This window comes from Hemibagrus wyckioides, linkage group LG25 (assembly GCF_019097595.1).
Source record: "Hemibagrus wyckioides isolate EC202008001 linkage group LG25, SWU_Hwy_1.0, whole genome shotgun sequence".
Classification (NCBI taxonomy): Eukaryota; Metazoa; Chordata; class Actinopteri; order Siluriformes; family Bagridae; genus Hemibagrus; species Hemibagrus wyckioides.
The window spans coordinates 9460007-9478391 of NC_080734.1; the positions used below are offsets into that span (position 1 = coordinate 9460007).

At 40.8% G+C, this 18385-nt stretch overlaps 2 protein-coding genes across 2 annotated transcripts in view; one reads left to right on the top strand and one right to left on the bottom strand.

The window, feature by feature from the left end:
• Nucleotides 1-133: 133 nt before the first annotated feature.
• dtl (denticleless E3 ubiquitin protein ligase homolog (Drosophila)) lies at nucleotides 134-9982 on the bottom strand. The gene is made up of 15 exons (XM_058378665.1): nucleotides 9841-9982; nucleotides 8505-8630; nucleotides 7908-7997; nucleotides 7428-7489; nucleotides 7227-7347; nucleotides 6992-7057; nucleotides 6718-6830; nucleotides 5729-5802; nucleotides 5531-5634; nucleotides 5013-5117; nucleotides 4322-4434; nucleotides 4138-4227; nucleotides 3219-3354; nucleotides 2035-2564; nucleotides 134-714 (listed from the first exon to the last, which is right to left on the bottom strand). Exons 1-15 carry the CDS (start codon nucleotides 9890-9892, stop codon nucleotides 598-600), a joined length of 1899 nt encoding a protein of 632 aa, XP_058234648.1. The 5' UTR covers nucleotides 9893-9982; the 3' UTR covers nucleotides 134-597.
• Nucleotides 9983-10253: 271 nt separating this feature from the next.
• ints7 (integrator complex subunit 7) overlaps nucleotides 10254-18385 on the top strand; it is a 15861-nt gene continuing 7729 nt past the window's right edge. The window contains exons 1-14 of the mRNA XM_058378979.1: nucleotides 10254-10481; nucleotides 11632-11761; nucleotides 12025-12171; nucleotides 12392-12529; nucleotides 12755-12801; nucleotides 13025-13224; nucleotides 14119-14241; nucleotides 14416-14533; nucleotides 14737-14871; nucleotides 15534-15631; nucleotides 16051-16290; nucleotides 16438-16575; nucleotides 16864-17070; nucleotides 18269-18385. The exon at nucleotides 18269-18385 is cut by the window's right edge and continues 78 nt beyond it. Coding sequence (XP_058234962.1) covers nucleotides 10388-10481; nucleotides 11632-11761; nucleotides 12025-12171; nucleotides 12392-12529; nucleotides 12755-12801; nucleotides 13025-13224; nucleotides 14119-14241; nucleotides 14416-14533; nucleotides 14737-14871; nucleotides 15534-15631; nucleotides 16051-16290; nucleotides 16438-16575; nucleotides 16864-17070; nucleotides 18269-18385 — 1932 coding nt within the window. The 5' untranslated portion in view covers nucleotides 10254-10387. The remainder of the gene's footprint in view (nucleotides 10482-11631; nucleotides 11762-12024; nucleotides 12172-12391; nucleotides 12530-12754; nucleotides 12802-13024; nucleotides 13225-14118; nucleotides 14242-14415; nucleotides 14534-14736; nucleotides 14872-15533; nucleotides 15632-16050; nucleotides 16291-16437; nucleotides 16576-16863; nucleotides 17071-18268) is intronic.

The window sequence follows — 18385 nt, forward strand, 5'->3', positions numbered from 1 at the left end:
CACTATGATCGATTTAGTTACCATCTCCAAACTGTTCTGAAGCAGTGTGAAAAGACAATAGATATATAGATTTGCTTTAATGCATTGCTGCATTTCAAGAAAGCTTATATTACTTCAGTCATGAAATAAGAGTCTCAGTTCACCCAGTGGAAGTCTTTACTGAGTGCAGAGTGCCTGCATTTAATCACCGGTTCAAACCAACACACTATTCAACAGTTAGAAGAGGGAAAATACAATAAACCCAATAAAAAAATATATATAATACAAAAAGGTGTTATGAACATGACTGATAACACACATTTCACACACTCAGTTAATGACAACTTTGCAAACAGATTCAAGGAATGGTAAAGTTAAACGCACAGACTTTTATATAGAATTCTCAAATATAATTCGATCCGTTGCATAAAAACATTTCCTCTAAAGTTTGCCTTGATAAAAGACAAAAGATGAGGGTAAAATTCACACATTATAACAGTGTGCTTGATATTTCCTTAAAAACTTAGTGTAGTTTTTTTTTTCCTTCCACAAACACTGGAAGCAGAAAAGTCCAAGCCTTGGTCAGATTTTCCCCAAGGAAGCAAACATGCATGAAAATCAGTCCTGTGGCGTTTTCTGAAAATACGCAGAAATCTTTTTCGTAGAAGCTGGAGAGGAAATTCTTTTCGTCTGCGGGGAGGACGCCTTCTTTACAGACTGTGGAGAGCTCAGCGCCTAAGCAAGAAGAAGAGAGATGACATGAGTTAACCTCCAACTAATCTGATCAAACTCACAAAGAGTACACAGATGTTGGGTTTGGGAACATTGACAGTTGTCTCTAATTCCATCTTGCCTACGCTTCTGTCTGCTTTACTCCATCCGAACAGCAAAGACGAGATAAAGACATATTAGGATTACAAAAAAATGGCAAAACCAATGTTCTGCATTCTCTGATGAGATTTTGAGAAACTGTCACATGTCCTTAAATGAACCGTATTGCTTGATTTGAAAATTGACTGACGTGAAATTGACTTCAAGTTCTTGCTAAGTCATTTTCTTTTTATAGCAGTTCAGACTGCAGAAAGTCTTACCGCCTCAGATCAGATAGTCAAATAAATTAAACTGGAGCCAGAGCCAGAAAATTAATGAAAGATGGGACAGAAAGACAAAAGATGGGCAAACAAGACAATCATACACCGATCAGGCATAACATTATGAGCACTAAGAGGTGAAGTGAATAACACTGATTATCTCCTCATCATGGCACCTGTTAGTGGGTGGGATATATTAGGCAGCAAGTGAACATTTTGTCCTCAAAGTTGATGTTAGAAGCAGGAAAAATGGGCAAGTGTAAGGATTTGAGCGAGTTTGACAAGGGCCAGATTATGATGGCTAGACGACTGGATCAGAGCATCTCCAAAACTGCAGCTCTTATGGGGTGTTCACGGTCTGCAGTGGTCATTGTCTATCAAAAGTGGTCAAAGGAAGGAACCGGCGACAGGGTCATGGGCGGCCAAGGCTCAATGATGCACGTGGGGAGAGAAGGCTGGCCCGTGTGATCCGATCCAACAGACCAGCTACTGTTGCTCAGATTGCTGAAGAAGTTAATGCTGGTTCTGATAGAAAGGTGTCAGAATACCAATAGAATTGGCAGCAAAAGGGGGTTGGCCATAATGTTATGCCTGATCGGTGTATATTCCATCAGTGTGGACAGTAATTCAAACAACCAGGAAGACAGAAGGACAAATACAGAAGAGATGATCAGACTGGAAGGAAATACAGAAACAGAAACCAAAGAAATCAGAGCTGGTCTATAGTTCATGTTACACTTTAAATGAAATATTTAGCTAACTAAAAGTTAACTTGAGATCTGCAATAAAATGCTTGAAACTGTATAAAGCGCTGTTTCTTCTGTTTTGAAGGCTCAACAGTGAATAACCGAATCCTCACGGCTGCTGAGTTGTTCTATGGTATTTAAAGTAATTCAGAGAATGAAGCTGGTACCATGATGTTAAATGGTTATTATGCAGTATATAGTTATTTATTGTGACTTACAGAGAGGGACTGTGTCCTCGAGTCTTGTCTCTTCCCTGCATTAGGGCTTTTAGATAAGGCAGCTCCGCTGTGAGACTGTTTCAGTTTTCGGCTCATTGCAGAAAGCCAGTCAGCCTTCAGCGGTGAGCTGTTCTCCTTATCAGCCTGTGTAGACGAGCTGATCCCCTCTTCCTTCTGATCTGTTCCTTCTGCTGCTGATGAGCAGAAAGCACTCGCAGACTCCCGACTCCTCTTACAGTCTGGATAGAGCTCGGACACTCCGTCGCTCTCGTCTTCCCCCGATGCGGTCTCGCTCGTGTCCAGGCGGCGTTTGGCACGCCTCTCAGAGCCGAGGGTGTTAATGACAGGGATGGAGAGCAGAGTTTTGGTCTGGGACGGGCAGGGTGCATCAGCCGGAGAGGAGGTGACAGATGGTAGAGGGAAGTCTGCACCACTGGGGGCACATGAGCCAGGCTGAGGGGACAACAGAGAGTCATCGCTGCCTGACCTGTTGCGAACCGGGGTTACTATATCAGACAGAGGGATGGAGCCTGACAGAGACAAAGGGAGAAGCATTAAAAAGGGATAACATCCTGAATCCAGTAATCATAATGCATATCAGATTTGAGTAAGAAAAACAGTTCATTTCTAACACTAAACACAGAGACAGGAATCAAGAAAATCCTAGCAGGCAGACACACAAAAACAAGCAAAGAAATAAGAAATTGTGGCAGTAAGTTATTTCAGGACTAGTCAGATTAAAATGTGGGTGAGAGAGACAGAGACCACACAGAAGAAATCTGATTACTCGCATTTAACCAAGATATTTATCAGGGTGTGTTTGGTATCAATTTAATTCATATTTCAACACAAACAATGTGGGGACAACCTGTACAACACTTTGTTGTACAAGTTTGCGGAATAACATTTACAGTATACGGTTTTTAGAAATAGCCTTTGTCTGTCACATACTGTATACATTACAGCACAGTGACAGTTCACATATCCCAGCCTTGGAGGGTGGGGTCAGAGCGCAGGGTCAGCCATGATCTGGAGCAGAGAGGGTTAAGGGCCTTGCTCAAGGGCCAAACAGTGGCAACTTGGCGGTGCTGGGGCTTGAACCCCCGATCTTCCGGTCAACGACCCAAAGCCTTAACCACTTGAGCCACCACTGCCCCTAAAAGAATTATTATTATTATTATTACCTGATGGTCGGGATGGTGTCTGGATTTTGCGGTGTGCCCAGCCTACAAGGTTTAAATCTCCTGCTGAGGATTCTCCATCTATGTTGCGGCAGAGCCTCCAGATCCTCACGGTGTTATCATCAGAGCAGGTCGCAATCTGCAAAGGGATGAAAATGTCAAACACATCGTTTACTACACCTTTCAAACATCACCATATGTTAAGATGGAGATTAGTTTACAGGAATAAAGCGTAAAACAGGGATTTATGATGAAAGCCAGATGCTTATATAGACACTAGATATAGACAAGATGCACACTTTCTTCCTATTCTAGGAAAAATATGTTACATAGAGCAATGAATAGGAACATGCATCTATAAACCTTTCTAGTGTATAAAAGTGGCAGCTTAGCTTTTGGTTGCGAGACATAATATTGCCAATATGAGAGTGGAAAAGTGGGCGGGGCCTCCGGGGGTTGTTGACTTCAACACACCTACACATCTGTAAATCATTCTAGATTCACATTGTATGTTGCTCGGATTTTTCCGTTTTTATTTGGGGCAGAAATATATATATTATAAACCCATATGAGCATCTGCATATTCCAATCTTATGCAACATGTGATGGTTGGTGGGTTTGTACTGGTCACTGATAACTACTGTAGTCTGAGTTTTACAAAGGGTTTTCCCCCCAAATGTTCAGAAATATTTAGTGAATTCTGTGTAAATGCTGAGGTTGAGATAGAGCAATACTTTTCTACTTAACACTACATATCCCAGAATGCCTTTGTAAGAAAGCACTTCATACATTTGGAACCACATAATTCAAGTAGCGACCAGTGTAAAGCAGCACAGTTTAGAAAAGGAGTAGGAATGCTAACAGCTAGCAAAAAAAATTCCCCAGCTCTATAATTTATAAAATCTGCCAGGAAATTGCTCACCTTTGTAAAATCAGAGTGGCTCCAGGTGACCGATGTCACTTCCTGACTGTGACCCTGAAGCATTACAGGAGCCCGGGATGGCTCAGAAATCTACAAAGAGAAGATTTAGATCACTTAAGAGAGCCACACGAATTTCACATGCAAAGAGCTTTAGAACTAAAAATCACAGAGACAAAACTCTCACCTTCCAGATATAAGCGTGGCCATCACTCGACCCACTGGCCAGGAACTGATCATCTGGACTCATGCTGGACTTCACATAGAATGAGGAGTTACGGTGGCCACTGAACACAGCCACTGAAAGATCAGACAGAAGATTGGTCAAAATTATATTATATTATATTATATTATATTATATTATATTATATTATATTATATTATATTATATTATATTATATTATATTATATTATATTATATTATATTATATTATATTATATATAGATATTAATATTGTGTAATATTGTTCATATGGTCAGTTTTATGTGAGGAGACATTTATTTAGTATTTTAGAAGGAGCCTCATGTTAACACTTTAACCGTCAATCTTAAAACTTTCTGGCACAGTATTGTCTTCAAGAGAGAGGAAAAGAAAGACAGGCTGCTGAGGGAACTTGTTTTAAAGACGTTTCACAACAGAAAAAAATGTTCATGTTGCTAAAAAAATAACAAAAATTTCAATAAAAATTTAGAAGGGAACCACACATAACGGGATTTGCTTTTAAAATGAAAATAATCAACCTCAGTGTGGTAAGAGTAGCTTTCCATCAGGCCACATCACAACACCCAGGGGTTGATTATTTTCCTAGAACAACACACCCCTTCAGGCTTTATTCCGCACATATCGGCGACAAAAACTGATGTATGGCACTGCTTACCTGGCGCGGTTTTCAATCCACTGACATCCAACATGTAAATATTGTCATCTGTGCAGTTGCAGAAAAGTCTGGAGCATGTAGAGTCTAACGTCAACCCTGAATAACCTAAATGATTAAACAGGAAATGAGAAGTCAGAAAAAAACCCCATAAAAAGTACCTTATTGAAGACAAGTGTGGCTTTACTGATAGAAACGCAGAGCAATATCTAAAAAGAAGTTTGCCATACTAGCTTAGAGTGCCAGTTTCATGGCAAATATAGATGTTAAACATTCATTAATAATATTTCAAAATTACTATACAACATGACAACTCTATAAGACATTTAATTGTGGTATAAATTGTAAATGTTTGTTCTGATAAAAGTTGTTAAAAGGGCAGACTATAACAGTCAAGTAAATGCTATAATATTGAAACTTATTGGATCTTCACCCTTAAATAAATACTCGTGAGTCTTGCGAGTTCTCTGTAGTCAGGGTGTCCGAGTGACTGCTGTGCAAGTCATTAAACATGTATGTACCTAGTTTGCGTGTGGAGGATCCTGGGTACTGATAGATCTGGAGTGGGGTGGGGTTCTGCTGATATGCTGTGTAACTCTTTCTCAAATCCCACATCTTAATTGTCCTGTAGAGAGACCAGGCACATGCTGATCATCAGTCATACCGTTAAAGGATTTGGTTTCTTAAACCACAGGAAGCGTTTCCAATTCACCACATACCCATCTACGGCTCCTGAAGAGATGAGCGTGTTTTCGTCACGGAAAAGAACCGCCGTCACACCCCTCTGAGAGTCCTGAGCAGCAAGAGAGATTCATGTCATTATATATACACTGATCAGCCATAACATTATGAACACTGACAGGTGAGGAGATAATCAGTCTTATTCACTTCATCATGGCACCTGTTAGTGGGTGGGATATATTAGGCAGCAAGTCAACATTTTGTCCTCAAAGTTGATGTGTTAGAAGCAGGAAAAATGGACCAGCATAAGGATTTGAGCGAGTTTGACAAGGGCCAGATTGTGATGGCTAGATGACTGGATCAGGGCATCTCCAAAACTGCAGCTCTTGGGGGGTGTTCCCGGTCTGCAGTGGTCAGTATCTATCAAAAGTATACTTTAAGTCCTGTAAGTATCCTTTAAATCCTTAAAGGATCTGTTGCTAACATCTTGGTGCCAGATACCACAGCACACCTTATGGGATCTAGTGGAGTCCATGCCTCGACGGGTCATTTGTTTTGGCAGCAAAATGGGGAACGACACAATATTAGGCATATAATATAATGATATGCCTGATCGGTGTATATTTAAGCTTTAAGTTATTATTTTCTCTCTACTAATAGTACATGTATTAAACACTGAGTATTAATAAGTGAGTCCATTTGCATTAAAAATATCCAGTACACATCCCCTTATTTTCAAATTTATCCAAATGAATAATTTCTAGGCTCTTCATTAAACTTAGCATAAAACAGCATTTATTAAACGGTTATAAAGCACTATGTAGCCACAACTTGCACAAAGTGTCCTGACAGCTAATAACAGATAAATAACAGAAATAGATTTGATAGCTCAAGATCACATGGCTAAATGAAGTGGTGTAATGTCTGTCTCAGTGCTCCATGATAAAACTGAATGAAATCCATTTGATAAGTAGTTTATTATCAACAACTGTTGACTAGTTGTTGCAGCTCTAAAAGTCAGGCTCACCACAGAAGGAGCCATTCCTCTAGACGTCACTCGTTTTTTCTTTGTTTGCGGTGTGTTTCTCTCCATCTTCATATGAGCTCCACTTATCTGTTTCACCTGCCGGTAGAAGCCATCTGCATACAAAGAGGACGGGGATCATTTGAGTCAGACACTCAGAGGAAGAGGCAGAGATAGAGATAGAGACAGACAGATAAAAACAGTGAAAGAGACATGCAGACTTGTATAAGAATCATAACGGGATTAAGCAGTTGTTATCCAACATTCCCACTCTTACCTTTCTTACTACACCTCATGTCCCACAGCATGATGTTCCCGTCCCTGCCTCCAGTGCAGAAAACAGCTAAGGAAACAAAATGTAGCTTTAACCTATGAAAGCTTTCATACAGCGGGAAAAAAAATCCTCCGATACAAAACAAACAATTTATTAATCCTGCAAGACTGAAGCATTATTAGGCAAACATAAGAGGAACTAGAAATATTCCTCACTGCAGACAGAGTGAAAGGATTACCTTTCTCTTGTTTGGGAAAGGCCACACTCTTCAGGCTGCACTGATGCCCTTTAAAGCTTCCCAGCAGCTCCCCGGAGATCACGTCCCACAGCCGGGCTGTCTGATCCCCTGACGCTGTCACCTTCACACCAAAGACATCACTTTTACTGCGAGTCAATTTAAAATATCTGAACGATCAAACTGAGTTGCTAAAGAACTCACTAGGCTGTTTGCTCCAGGAACCCAGGCGATATCAAACACAGCGTTATCATGTGCCAGCCATTCTGTGGATGAGAAACAGCATCGCTTAGGCTATGATGAAATTCACTCTGCATTCCAATAGCATTTCCATTTCAGTCTTTCATTTCCCACTGGTTGGTTTAATGCCGTGTTGCATTTTAGATTTGGGAACTAGAACATTTAACAGATGTGAAATTGATGGAGAAGGAGAATGAGCTCCTGGAATGGAATTCCAACTTAAGATTTTTTCCTTTGTTTTTTCTTAATCCTGATGTCCAGGCTTTAGTCAAATGCGGCCCAACACAACATCCTACCCTTAATCAGTACTGAAACTGTTTATCATAAGATGCACCACAAGATTTCTGGCCTGTCAGCAAGTAATCTGGCTTGTGAAACATAGAAAGGTTTTGAAATATTCTTACATTACAAAGAACACATGGAGTATGGTGAAGATTTACTTACCTTTCAGTACAGTGCTGCGTCTCTCAGTGTCATAAAGGCTCACAACCCCTTCCTCGTTCGCTACAGCCAGCGTGCTGCCCTGTCCGGGAGCTGCAAGATACACACACACACACACACATCATTCAAGTGCACAGAGATGTCAGATTTGACTATGACAGATTTCTTTGCACTAATATGTAGAAGGTAAGCAGTGAAGGAACAGGTTAGTGAATGGCTGTGATTAGACATTTTTATTATTGGTGTGATTAAGAGAGCAGACATTTGAACTGCATTTAGTATGAAATACACAGTTATTTTCCATGCCTTTAAAACAACAGCTGTCTAAAGCCTAGAGACTGAAACAATTCATGGAAGGGTCAGATAAACTTCTTCAACAAGTTTACCTCCAGGATATTTTACCAAATCAGCCAGTCATGTGGAAGCAATCCAATTCATACAGTCATTTAGATACAGGACAAGAATTTACAAGAATCTAAAAGAAACCATGCATTTCTTGCCTCTGTAGTATTTGAAAAATATTACTTGTATGTGCCAACACATTTATAATAGATGAGATTCACACTAATCTATCATGTGTGTACATTGGCAGAGCTTTACCTGTGGAGAACGTGCATCCGAAAGGAGGAACAGCGACGCCCGAGTCTCCGTAAGACACGTGTTCATCATGACGGACACACTGAAAACACTCCAGCAGGGATGACAACGGATAATCCCTGTGTTTATCTGCAACAGATAGAAACACAAGGAGTTATTTCATGCAATAGGAAACTTGGATTCGATGATTTCACCCTTGGTAAATAGAGCTCCACAGTCTCAAGAAAGGATAGAGGGGTTGAAATGAGAGTATATACACACACACACACAAATCAGGCATAACATCAGCACTGAGTGAATAAGACTGATTATCTCCTCATCATGGCACCTGTTAGTGGGTGGGGTATATTAGGCAGCAAGTCAACATTTTGTCCTCAAAGTTGATGTGTTAGAAGTAGGAAAAATGGGCAAGAGTAAGGATTTGAGCGAGTTTGACAAGGGCCAAATTGTGATGGGTAGACGACTGGATCAGAGCATCTCCAAAACTGCAGCTCTTGTGGGGTGTTCCCGGTCTGCAGTGGTCAGTATCTATCAAAAGTGGTCCAAGGAAGGAACAGTGGTGAACCGGCGACAGGGTCATGGGCGGCCAAGACTCAATGATGCACGTGGGGAGAGAAGGCTGACCCGTGTGATCCGATCCAACAGACGAACTACTGTTGCTCAAATTGCTGAAGACGTTAATGCTGGTTCTGATAGAAAGGTGTCAGAATACACAGTGCATGACAGTTTGTTGTGTATGGGGCTACATAGACGCAGACCAGTCAGGGTGCCCGGGTGGTCATAATGTTAGGCCTGATCGGTATGTGTATATATATATGACCAAGTTATGGAACAGGAAGCATTTTGATATCCTCTGTAATATTAATCAGATGTCTGATGAACGATTTCTTCTTGTGGGGAAAAAAATAATGAAGGTCCACAGATCCAAACTAAACATTATGATCTATTAGTCGCTACATGCAAATCGATCTAACCACATCTTCAGTGCAAAATCTAATTATATATATATATATATATATATATATATATATATATATATATATATATATATATATATATATATATATATATATATATATATATAGTTTAATGACTATTTTAATAAGTACACGTTGAAAGTGTAATGTAGGTGGATTCCTGACAGAAATAAACCACAGGCCGAATTGCAAATGTCACCTGACAGAGTATTAGGTCCCCTACTCAGGGTGTAGTCCTGCATTACTTCGAGCCCTATATAGTGCACCAGTATAGGGACCTAATGGGCGTTCAGGATACGTCCCCAGACTGCACAGCATTATGTGGAAAACGCTTCTACTATTAAAAAAAGAAACCTGCTCACCGTTACTTCTTCTTATACCCACTCCTCGGTCGACGACAAAACGAAACAGCATCCTGAACACCTGACTGTTGTGTATATATATCAAAACCTGTGAAACGCTATAAAACTAAAGTAGCCTGCACTGGAGTTCCCGCGAAACTGAGCATCAAAAGAGAGGAGACAAAAATCCCGCTAATATCACGTTCTGCATTCTCATTGGTGCAGAGTGTAAGCCGCGCCTTTTTCTAAACGTCACCTCCTGCGAGATGGCGGTCAGTGAAAAAGAAGTGCTCATTTGACAAGAGTTGTTTTCCCACCCAAAATTGCAACAAATCCTATATCCTCTCCCATGATTGGCTATCACCAGCGTTGTTCCTGTGCCATGATTGGTTTGTCGCTTACACTGTCGAACCGTCCGCCAATCCGAGCTCTGCTTTTGTGGACGCTATGTTATTTCGGAAAAGCGGTGTGAATAGTACACCGAGCTTTGCAAGCTAGTTTAAATTAAAGGTAATAACGGCCATTCTCAATCAGGGAGCAATAGTGTGTGTGTGTGTGTGAGAGGAAAATGTCACTCTCGACTGCGCGCTCTTTTCTATCGGAGGCCGGCTATGGAGAACAGGAGTTAGATGCTAATTCGGCTCTTATGGAGCTGGACAAAGGTCTGTGATGTCTATGCTAACATATTCATGTCACCTGTTTTCCAACTTTTATTGTTGATATATAATGTAATTTAACCAGACTTGCTGACCTGTACATGTTGTGTGTTGGAGCTGATCAGTTTAACATGGAGGTACGCTATTATGAGTTTAAAATGCACTAAAAGAGCAGTCTTTGTCCTTCCATATAATGGGAGAAGAGGCAGTAGACATGAATCTGGAACAATTCGAGGAAGAAGTTTGGATCTGGACGATTAAACTGTTTACTGTAGTGTTTTAAAACGTAAAAACTTGTATTTCCAAAAGTTTTGGGACGTCTGCCTTTACATGCACATGAATGTAATATGGAGTTGTTCTGCCCTTTGCAGCTATAACAGCTTGAACTCTTCTGGGAAGGCTTTCCACCAGGTTTAGGAGTGTATTTTTGACCATTCCACTAGAAGCACATTTGTGAGAGGAGGATGAGAAGGTCTGGCTCACAGTCTCCGCTCTAATTCATCCCAAAGGTGTTCTATCAGGTTGAGGTCAGGACTCAAGTCAAGTTCCTCTACACCAAACTCACTCATCCGAGGTCCATTTATGGACCTTGCTTTGTGCACTGGTGTACAGTCATGTTGGAACAGGAAGGGGTCATCCCCAAACTGTTCCCACAAAGAGCATGAAATTGTCCACAATGTCTTGGTACGCTGAAGCATTAAGAGTTCCTTTCACTGGAACTAAGGGGTCAAGCACAACACCTGAATTCAATGATTTTTAGGGGTGTCCCAAAACTTTTGGCAATATAGTTTAGATATGAGCTGGAGCGCCGTATTGAGCCCTGCACTCTATAACACTGCATCTGTATAGTGATAGAAATACTGTAGAAATAGCACTGTCCTTTTTTTTTTTTTCAAATAAAATATACATATAGGTATGGGTGTGTTGAACATCGCTGTGTGTCATTCTTGTTTATATGGAATGAACATGCAGCAATATCCAACAAATACAGCTGCTATAACTCAAGAATTTCCCTCATGACGTCAATAAAGTCTGTCTGGCTATCTATCTATCTCTCTATCTAAGTGTGGTTTCTGATGTAGTACCCAGTTCTCACTAACAGAGAGATGATTCTGCTACTGCTTACTAACTTTGCTTTTCCTGTCTCCAAATCAAGGCCTGAGATCATGCAAACTTGGGGAACAGTGTGAAGCTGTGGTCCTCTTTCCCAAACTCTTCCAGAAATATCCCTTCCCCATCCTTATCAACTCTGCCTTCCTGAAACTTGCGGACATTTTCAGACTCGGGTACGTACTCACAGCTTTCTTCTTCAAACTAATACTGTTCTGTTGTTCTGTCTAGCTAGTTGTTATGTGCACTGTAACATGATCACTTTATCACATTATCAAAGTCTTGAGATTTAGAACAGCTGCCAATACACTGGTTGTAATACAGCATCAATAGATCTTAGATCAAAAAATCTTGCCTAGCTCTTTTTGGCTGATAATCTCATGAATGTTCAGACTTTGCATTTGAAAGCTTAATTTACTTTATTTAAAACTTTCCACAGAAACAATTTCCTCCGGCTGTGTGTGCTGAAGGTGACCCAGCAGAGTGAGAAGCACCTGGAGAAGATCCTGAATGTCGACGAGTTTGTCAAAAGAGTCTTCTCTGTTATCCACAGTAACGATCCCGTAGCCAGAGCCATCACACTCAGGTACACACAGCATTCACGTAGCGTAGACATGCATTCAAAGATTTAAAGAAGATTCAAAGAACTTTTATAAATCCCAGGGGGAAATACCTTCACAATTCCAAAATATTTGTTAGAGGCAGTAAATTTGTAGTAAATTTGCTGAGTTCGTGATGTGACTGATTGTAGGTTGAGCGTAAACACGACCGTACTTAACAAAAGTGTTTATTTATATTTGCCGCAGAATGCTGGGCAGCCTGGCGTCTATCATCCCTGAAAGGAAAAACGCCCATCACAGCATTCGCCAGAGCCTTGACTCACACGACAATGTGGAAGTGGAGGCCGCCATCTTTGCAGCAGCCAGTTTCTCGTCCCATTCAAAGTAAGAGCCATAAGAGAAGAGCTCATGTTAGAAGAGGGGCATGCTAAACAATATTTATCTACATTTGCCATTTATTTTAAAATTAAATATTATACTGTTATTAACAGTTTAAATTATTATTACAGATAAAGATTGAACAAGCAGTAATATGTGACAAGCTGTTTGTGTGGTGTTTTTGCCGCTACAGCAATTTCATTACAGACTCTTATTTTTTTTGTTTTTCAGAGATTTTGCAGCAGGGATTTGCAACAAGATCAGTGAAATGATTCAAGGTAAAACTTGTTCACTCTGTATATCTAGCAGGGTTTTAACTATGCTTTCATTTTATTGAGCAGCCTGTGTGTTTAAGATCATGCCTCTGTATTTGTGTGTCTCTGTGGTATTTTTTGCATTATAAATTCAACCATTTTGTGAAAAATCTATTTTACAATCTTCAAAAACCCCCTGTGTTTAACCCCTTTCTTATTTACATCCATCCATGTGTTTTTTGGTCAGGCCTGGCTACTCCAGTGGAACTGAAGCTGAAGCTGATCCCCATGCTCCAGTACATGCACCACGATGCAGCCTTGGCCTCCCGAAGTAGGGAGCTGCTGCAGGAGCTCGTATCTTCGTACCCCTCCACGCCCATGGTGATCGTTACACTGCACACCTTCACGCAGCTTTCCCTCTCTGCTCTCATCCACATCCCCAAACAGGTGTGTTTAAACTACCTCTCTTACTGCACAACTCTACACTAATGAATTAAAGCACAGTTTTAGCAGCAGTACAGACATGGTGTATAATGCCTGGTGCATTAACTCACCACTGCTGATTTCTCAAATCTCATTGGTCAGACGTTTTGTGTTAATTTTATATACTAGCAAAGCAAATCATATTAATATGCTACATGTAACCTGCTATTGTCTCATGGTCTTGTATGGTGGTGGGGTGGGGGGAGGTTGATGTACACTGATCAGCCATAACATTATGAGCACTGAGAGGTGAAGTGAATAACACTGATTATCTCCTCATCATGGCATCTGTTAGTGGGTGGGATATATTAGGCAGCAAGTGAACATTTTGTCCTCAATGTTGATGTGTTAGAAACAGGAAAAATGGACAAGCGTAAGGATTTGAGCGAGTTTGACAAGGAGCAAATTGTGATGGCTAGATCACTGGATCAGGGCATCTCCAAAACTGCAGCTCTTTTGGGGTGTTCCCGGTCTGCAGTGGTCAGTATCTATCAAAAGTGGTCAAGGTGAACCGGTGACAGGGTCATGGACGGCCAAGGCTCGGTGATGCATGTGGGGAGTGAAGGCTGGCCCGTGTGATCCGATCCAACAGACGAGCTACTGTTGCTCGAATTGCTGTAGAAGTTAATGCTGGTTCTGATAGAAAGGTGTCAGAATACACAGTGTATGATGGGTCAGGGCTGTTTTGGGACCAGCACAATATTAGGCAGGTGGTCATAATGTTGTGCCTGATCAGTGTATATGGAAAGTATCACTGTATTCACATTAGGCTTTATAAACCCCACCCCAGTTTTGATTATTATCCTGATTGCTTGCCTTAGGAAATTAAAGTTTTATTCCTTATTATTTCTTTTCCAGATTGATTTGCTTCTGCAGTATCTGAAAGAAGACCCGAGAAAAGCGGTGAAAAAACTCGCCATTCAGGACCTGAAACTCCTGGCTAAGAAAGCTCCTCACATGTGGAGCAAAAAGAACATACAGGTGAGAACATTCACACTGTCACTCAAGTGGGAATCCTAAAAGCTGGATTATATTTCTTTATAACTACATGTTCAGATACTGTAGGTTGCTCCCTTGTGATGGAATCGTTTAACGTTTTCTGTGCGTTTTATTACCTTTATACGTTATATTCAGATTGTTTGTGTGTGTGTGTAGACGTTGTGTGAGAGTGCCCTCAGCACCCCTTATGATGGTCTCAAACTTGGCATGGCCTCTGTCCTCTCTACACTCTCTGGAACCATCGCCATCAAGCAGTACTTCAGCCCTACTACAGGTTACACACACACACACACACACACACACACAAACCTTATGCAGACGGTTACCAAAAATCTGACGGTCAGTTTATATCTGATGGTCATCGATTATATGCGCAGCCGATACATTAACGATTCTTACAGAATACATGGAACATACCTTCAAGTGTGAGCGTCTATCTTCAAAATGAACTGGATGATCGTATTCTTTACTTTTCAGGTGAATCCCCACAATCTCCTCACCTGACTGACATTGTGAAGCTAGCGCAGGATTGCTGTTACCATAGCAACCTAGCCGTGGCGGCCCACGGCATAACTGTGCTAGCTAACATCACCATCTCCTGCCCTGAGAAAGGTAGTGACCTAATACACAAAGCCCATGTTTATCACTGTAGCTGTTTTTCAAATCAACACAGTTTTATATAGTTTTTGTGATACTGTCAGATATAATGTAGAAATTAAAAATGACGCATGGAACGAGAATACAGACACGCGGCAGACACAAGCACAACATGTTAAGCTTAAATGTAATTCTGTGATTCAAGATGCTCGTGTATACCTTACACATGTCCCGATAGTGTTCATATACACAGTTTGGGGTCTGTGCAATCTGATTTATTTCACCGATTTCATTTTAATATTTCTTATTTTCCAACTTTTTAAGCAGACATTTGCACTCGCAAGGAAGTGTTTCAAGCTTCCAGTACAACAGAGACGACAACAACACACAGACAACCAAAAAGTAGATTAGAATAAAAATATGAATGAGAAAAATAAAATTATGCAAATTCTTTTCACCACTTTATTTACTTTTTAGTATATTTATATCTGGTATTTATGCCTCTGGTTCTGTCTGTGTACTAAATCTATTACAGAAATCATCAGGCCCTTTGTAGTGTAAGAATATTATGCATTCTTTGCTATTTGAGACTTTAAGCCAGTGTGTCGTTTAGTCCTACTCCTGGTTCATGTACTTGATACACATTGTAGTCTCATATTCTTTTTCTCTTTGTGTAGATGTTGTGCAGTTGGAGCAGGACACGGTGATGGGGATGAAGTCTTTACTGTTGTTGTGCAGTCAGGACGATAATGCGTCTGCTCAGACTACGCTGAAAGTGAGTACCTTACTGTGTGTACACGTCTGTATGCTATCTTATAGAATGGTTACAAAGTTTTTGTACATGTGAACGTGTGTCTCTGTTTCCTTAGTGTGCTTTTAAAATGAATAGTATATAGCTCTATTTTCCCACCACATATTTATTTGTTGTTTTTCTCCCCAAATACCAGGAAATATTTTGTATATCCTCATTGCAAAGTTTTAAATTACATTGAAGTTCGTGTTAGAAATGAAACGCATTGCATTCTTTTTGCTTTATGGCTGTTACTGTTTCTCTCATGCTGTTCTTTCTCTCTCTGACTCTCTCTCTCTCTCTCTCTGACTCTCATTCTGTTCACATCTGTGTTCATTTATCTGTGCTTTTTTTTTAATCACCTCTTAAAATATACTATTTTCACTAATTTCATTGTCACTCAGACGGTGCTGGTGTGTTTGGTGAGGATGTTGAGGGCACGTCCTCTCCTCAGCCAGATGTGTGTGGAGTTCCTCTTGGCCCAGCTGCATCACTCCTGTGACTCGGCATGCATTGCTATCTGCCACGCTCTGGCCGCCATCGTTACTCAGCTGCCCGTGCTGGGGGAGAGCATGCTGGGAAATCTACTGGAGCTGTACAGCAGTGCCACTCACAGGAGCTCTGATAAACAACAGGAACTTTTGGTTAGTGTCTACAGTGAAAGAAATCAATTGCTCATCAAAGTAATGTTTCAGAATGTAATTAACACTTTATTATGTGTATTAAGGTGTGAAATTTATGTTTAGTTGATAGCTATTATAATGGGGGCTTCTGCTTTCTCTGTGTCTCAGGTGTGTTTGGCGACAGTGGTGTTTGTTGCAAGTCAGGCGTCTCTGAGTGCTGAGGTAAAAGCCGTGATTCGTCCTCAGTTGGAAGCCTCAGCTAATGGCTGGACCGTCTACCGCATTGCACGTCAGGCCTCACGTATGGTGAGCAAGTTTTAATATTGAGGCTTCAGTTCAGTAATTAATTTTTAGTTAAAGGACTGGAAAAAAGACGCTTGAAGTAATAAATATTAGCATTCAGTATATTAAACTGACCAACTTTTCATATATAATATTTTTTAATATTTAAAAACTGATGGCAAATGCAAAAATGGAGGGCAGTACTAGCCTAATCTTTACACTGTACACAAACTTTAAGGCATCTGTTTGCTCTTCCTTTAAAATATTATAAAAGGAATAAATAGTAAGATAATTATTTGACCCGTGTTGCAGGGCTGCCATGAATTCTCCGGCGAGCTGTACCAAAGTCTACGTACACGTGTTGCCTCTGAGCACTTCTACTTCTGGCTGAACGCGCTAATGGAGTTCTCGCAGGCTGAGCACTGCCTGACCGGCCTGACTGACCGAGACTACAGCGGAGCCATCAGTGCCATCACCGATGCCCTCCAATCCTACCAGAAAGGCTTCACTTCCCTCACGGTTAGTGTAGATCAGTTCACACACATTTCGGATAAACACCCTGAACTCAAGCCCTCAATCCGACTATTCACTTATAGGGCTTATAGTGAACTTCACAGAAATCACAGAACTGCAATCACAGAACAAACTTTAAAATTGCTGTTCTGTTGAATTTATAAACTTAATTTTGAGTTATTGATAACTGTATTGCATCCACGCAATTCAGACTAACAGGCTGATAATTATAACTTAGTATAAAATAAGAATAACTTGGATTGGGATTTTTCTAAAACTAACAAAATGTGAAAAAATGATTTCCCAGTCCCTCTGACTATACTTCGCAGACCCCTGGGTGTCTTCACATCCCTCTTTAAAAACCATGGATTAAAGACACTTGTTTAAAAGTGTCCTTGTGTAGATTTGGCTAAAAATGTATTAATCAACAAATTACTGAATATTTCTAAATGCTCCAGCCTTATTGTTTTTCACTTTTTTATTATTGATCAGTCAGAGATTCTCAAACTGTAAATATATACACTGACAGGCATAACATTATGACCACCTGGGCCCCATACGCAACAAACTGTGATGCACTGTGTATTCTGACACCTTTCTATCAGAACCAGCATTAAGTTCTTCAGCAGTTTAAGTAACAGTAGCTCGGATCGGACCACGTGGGCCAGCCTTCACTCCCCATGTGAATCATTGTGCCTTGGCCGCCCATGACCCTGTCGCCGGTTCACCAGTGTTCCTTCGTTGGACCACTTTTGATAGATACTGACCACTGCAGACCGGGAACACCCCACAAGAGCTGCAGTTTTGGAGATGCTCTGATCCAGTCATCTAGCCATCACAATTTGGCCCTTGTCAAACTCGCTCAAATCCTTACGCTTGTCCATTTTTCCTGCTTCTAACACATCAACTTTGAGGACAAAATGTTGACTTGCTGCCTAATATATCCCACCCACTAACAGGTGCCATGATGAGGAGATCATCGGTGTTATTCACCTCACCTGTCAGTGGTCATAATGTTATGGCTGATCAGTGTATAGCTGTTCACCACCTTGACTGATGAGTGTTCCTGTCTTTATGTGCACTGTATGCACTTGTGTGTGTGTGTATTGTATGGTAGACCTGCTATTTTATTGCACTGTGCATGAATAGTAAAAACATACACCATGTCATGTGTATGCCTGCATGTATATCTGTGTGTATCCAGGCTGCAAGCACCCCCCTGAGTCCTCTGACGTTCCAGTGTGAGTTTGTGAAGCTGCGGATTGACACGCTGCAGGCTCTGGCCCAGCTTATCTGCACCTGTAACAGCCTAAAGACAAGT

Excerpts from the sequence above, each read along its gene's own strand:
- dtl (XM_058378665.1), bottom strand. The coding sequence starts at position 9,892 with ATGCTGTTTCGTTTTGTCGTCGACCGAGGAGTGGGTATAAGAAGAAGT. Across the intron at positions 5,635-5,728 it reads TCTTCAGGAGCCGTAGATGG|GACAATTAAGATGTGGGATT; the intron begins GTATGTGGTGAA and ends GTCTCTCTACAG. Across the intron at positions 2,565-3,218 it reads GACACCATCCCGACCATCAG|GCTCCATCCCTCTGTCTGAT; the intron begins GTAATAATAATA and ends TGTCTCTGTCAG.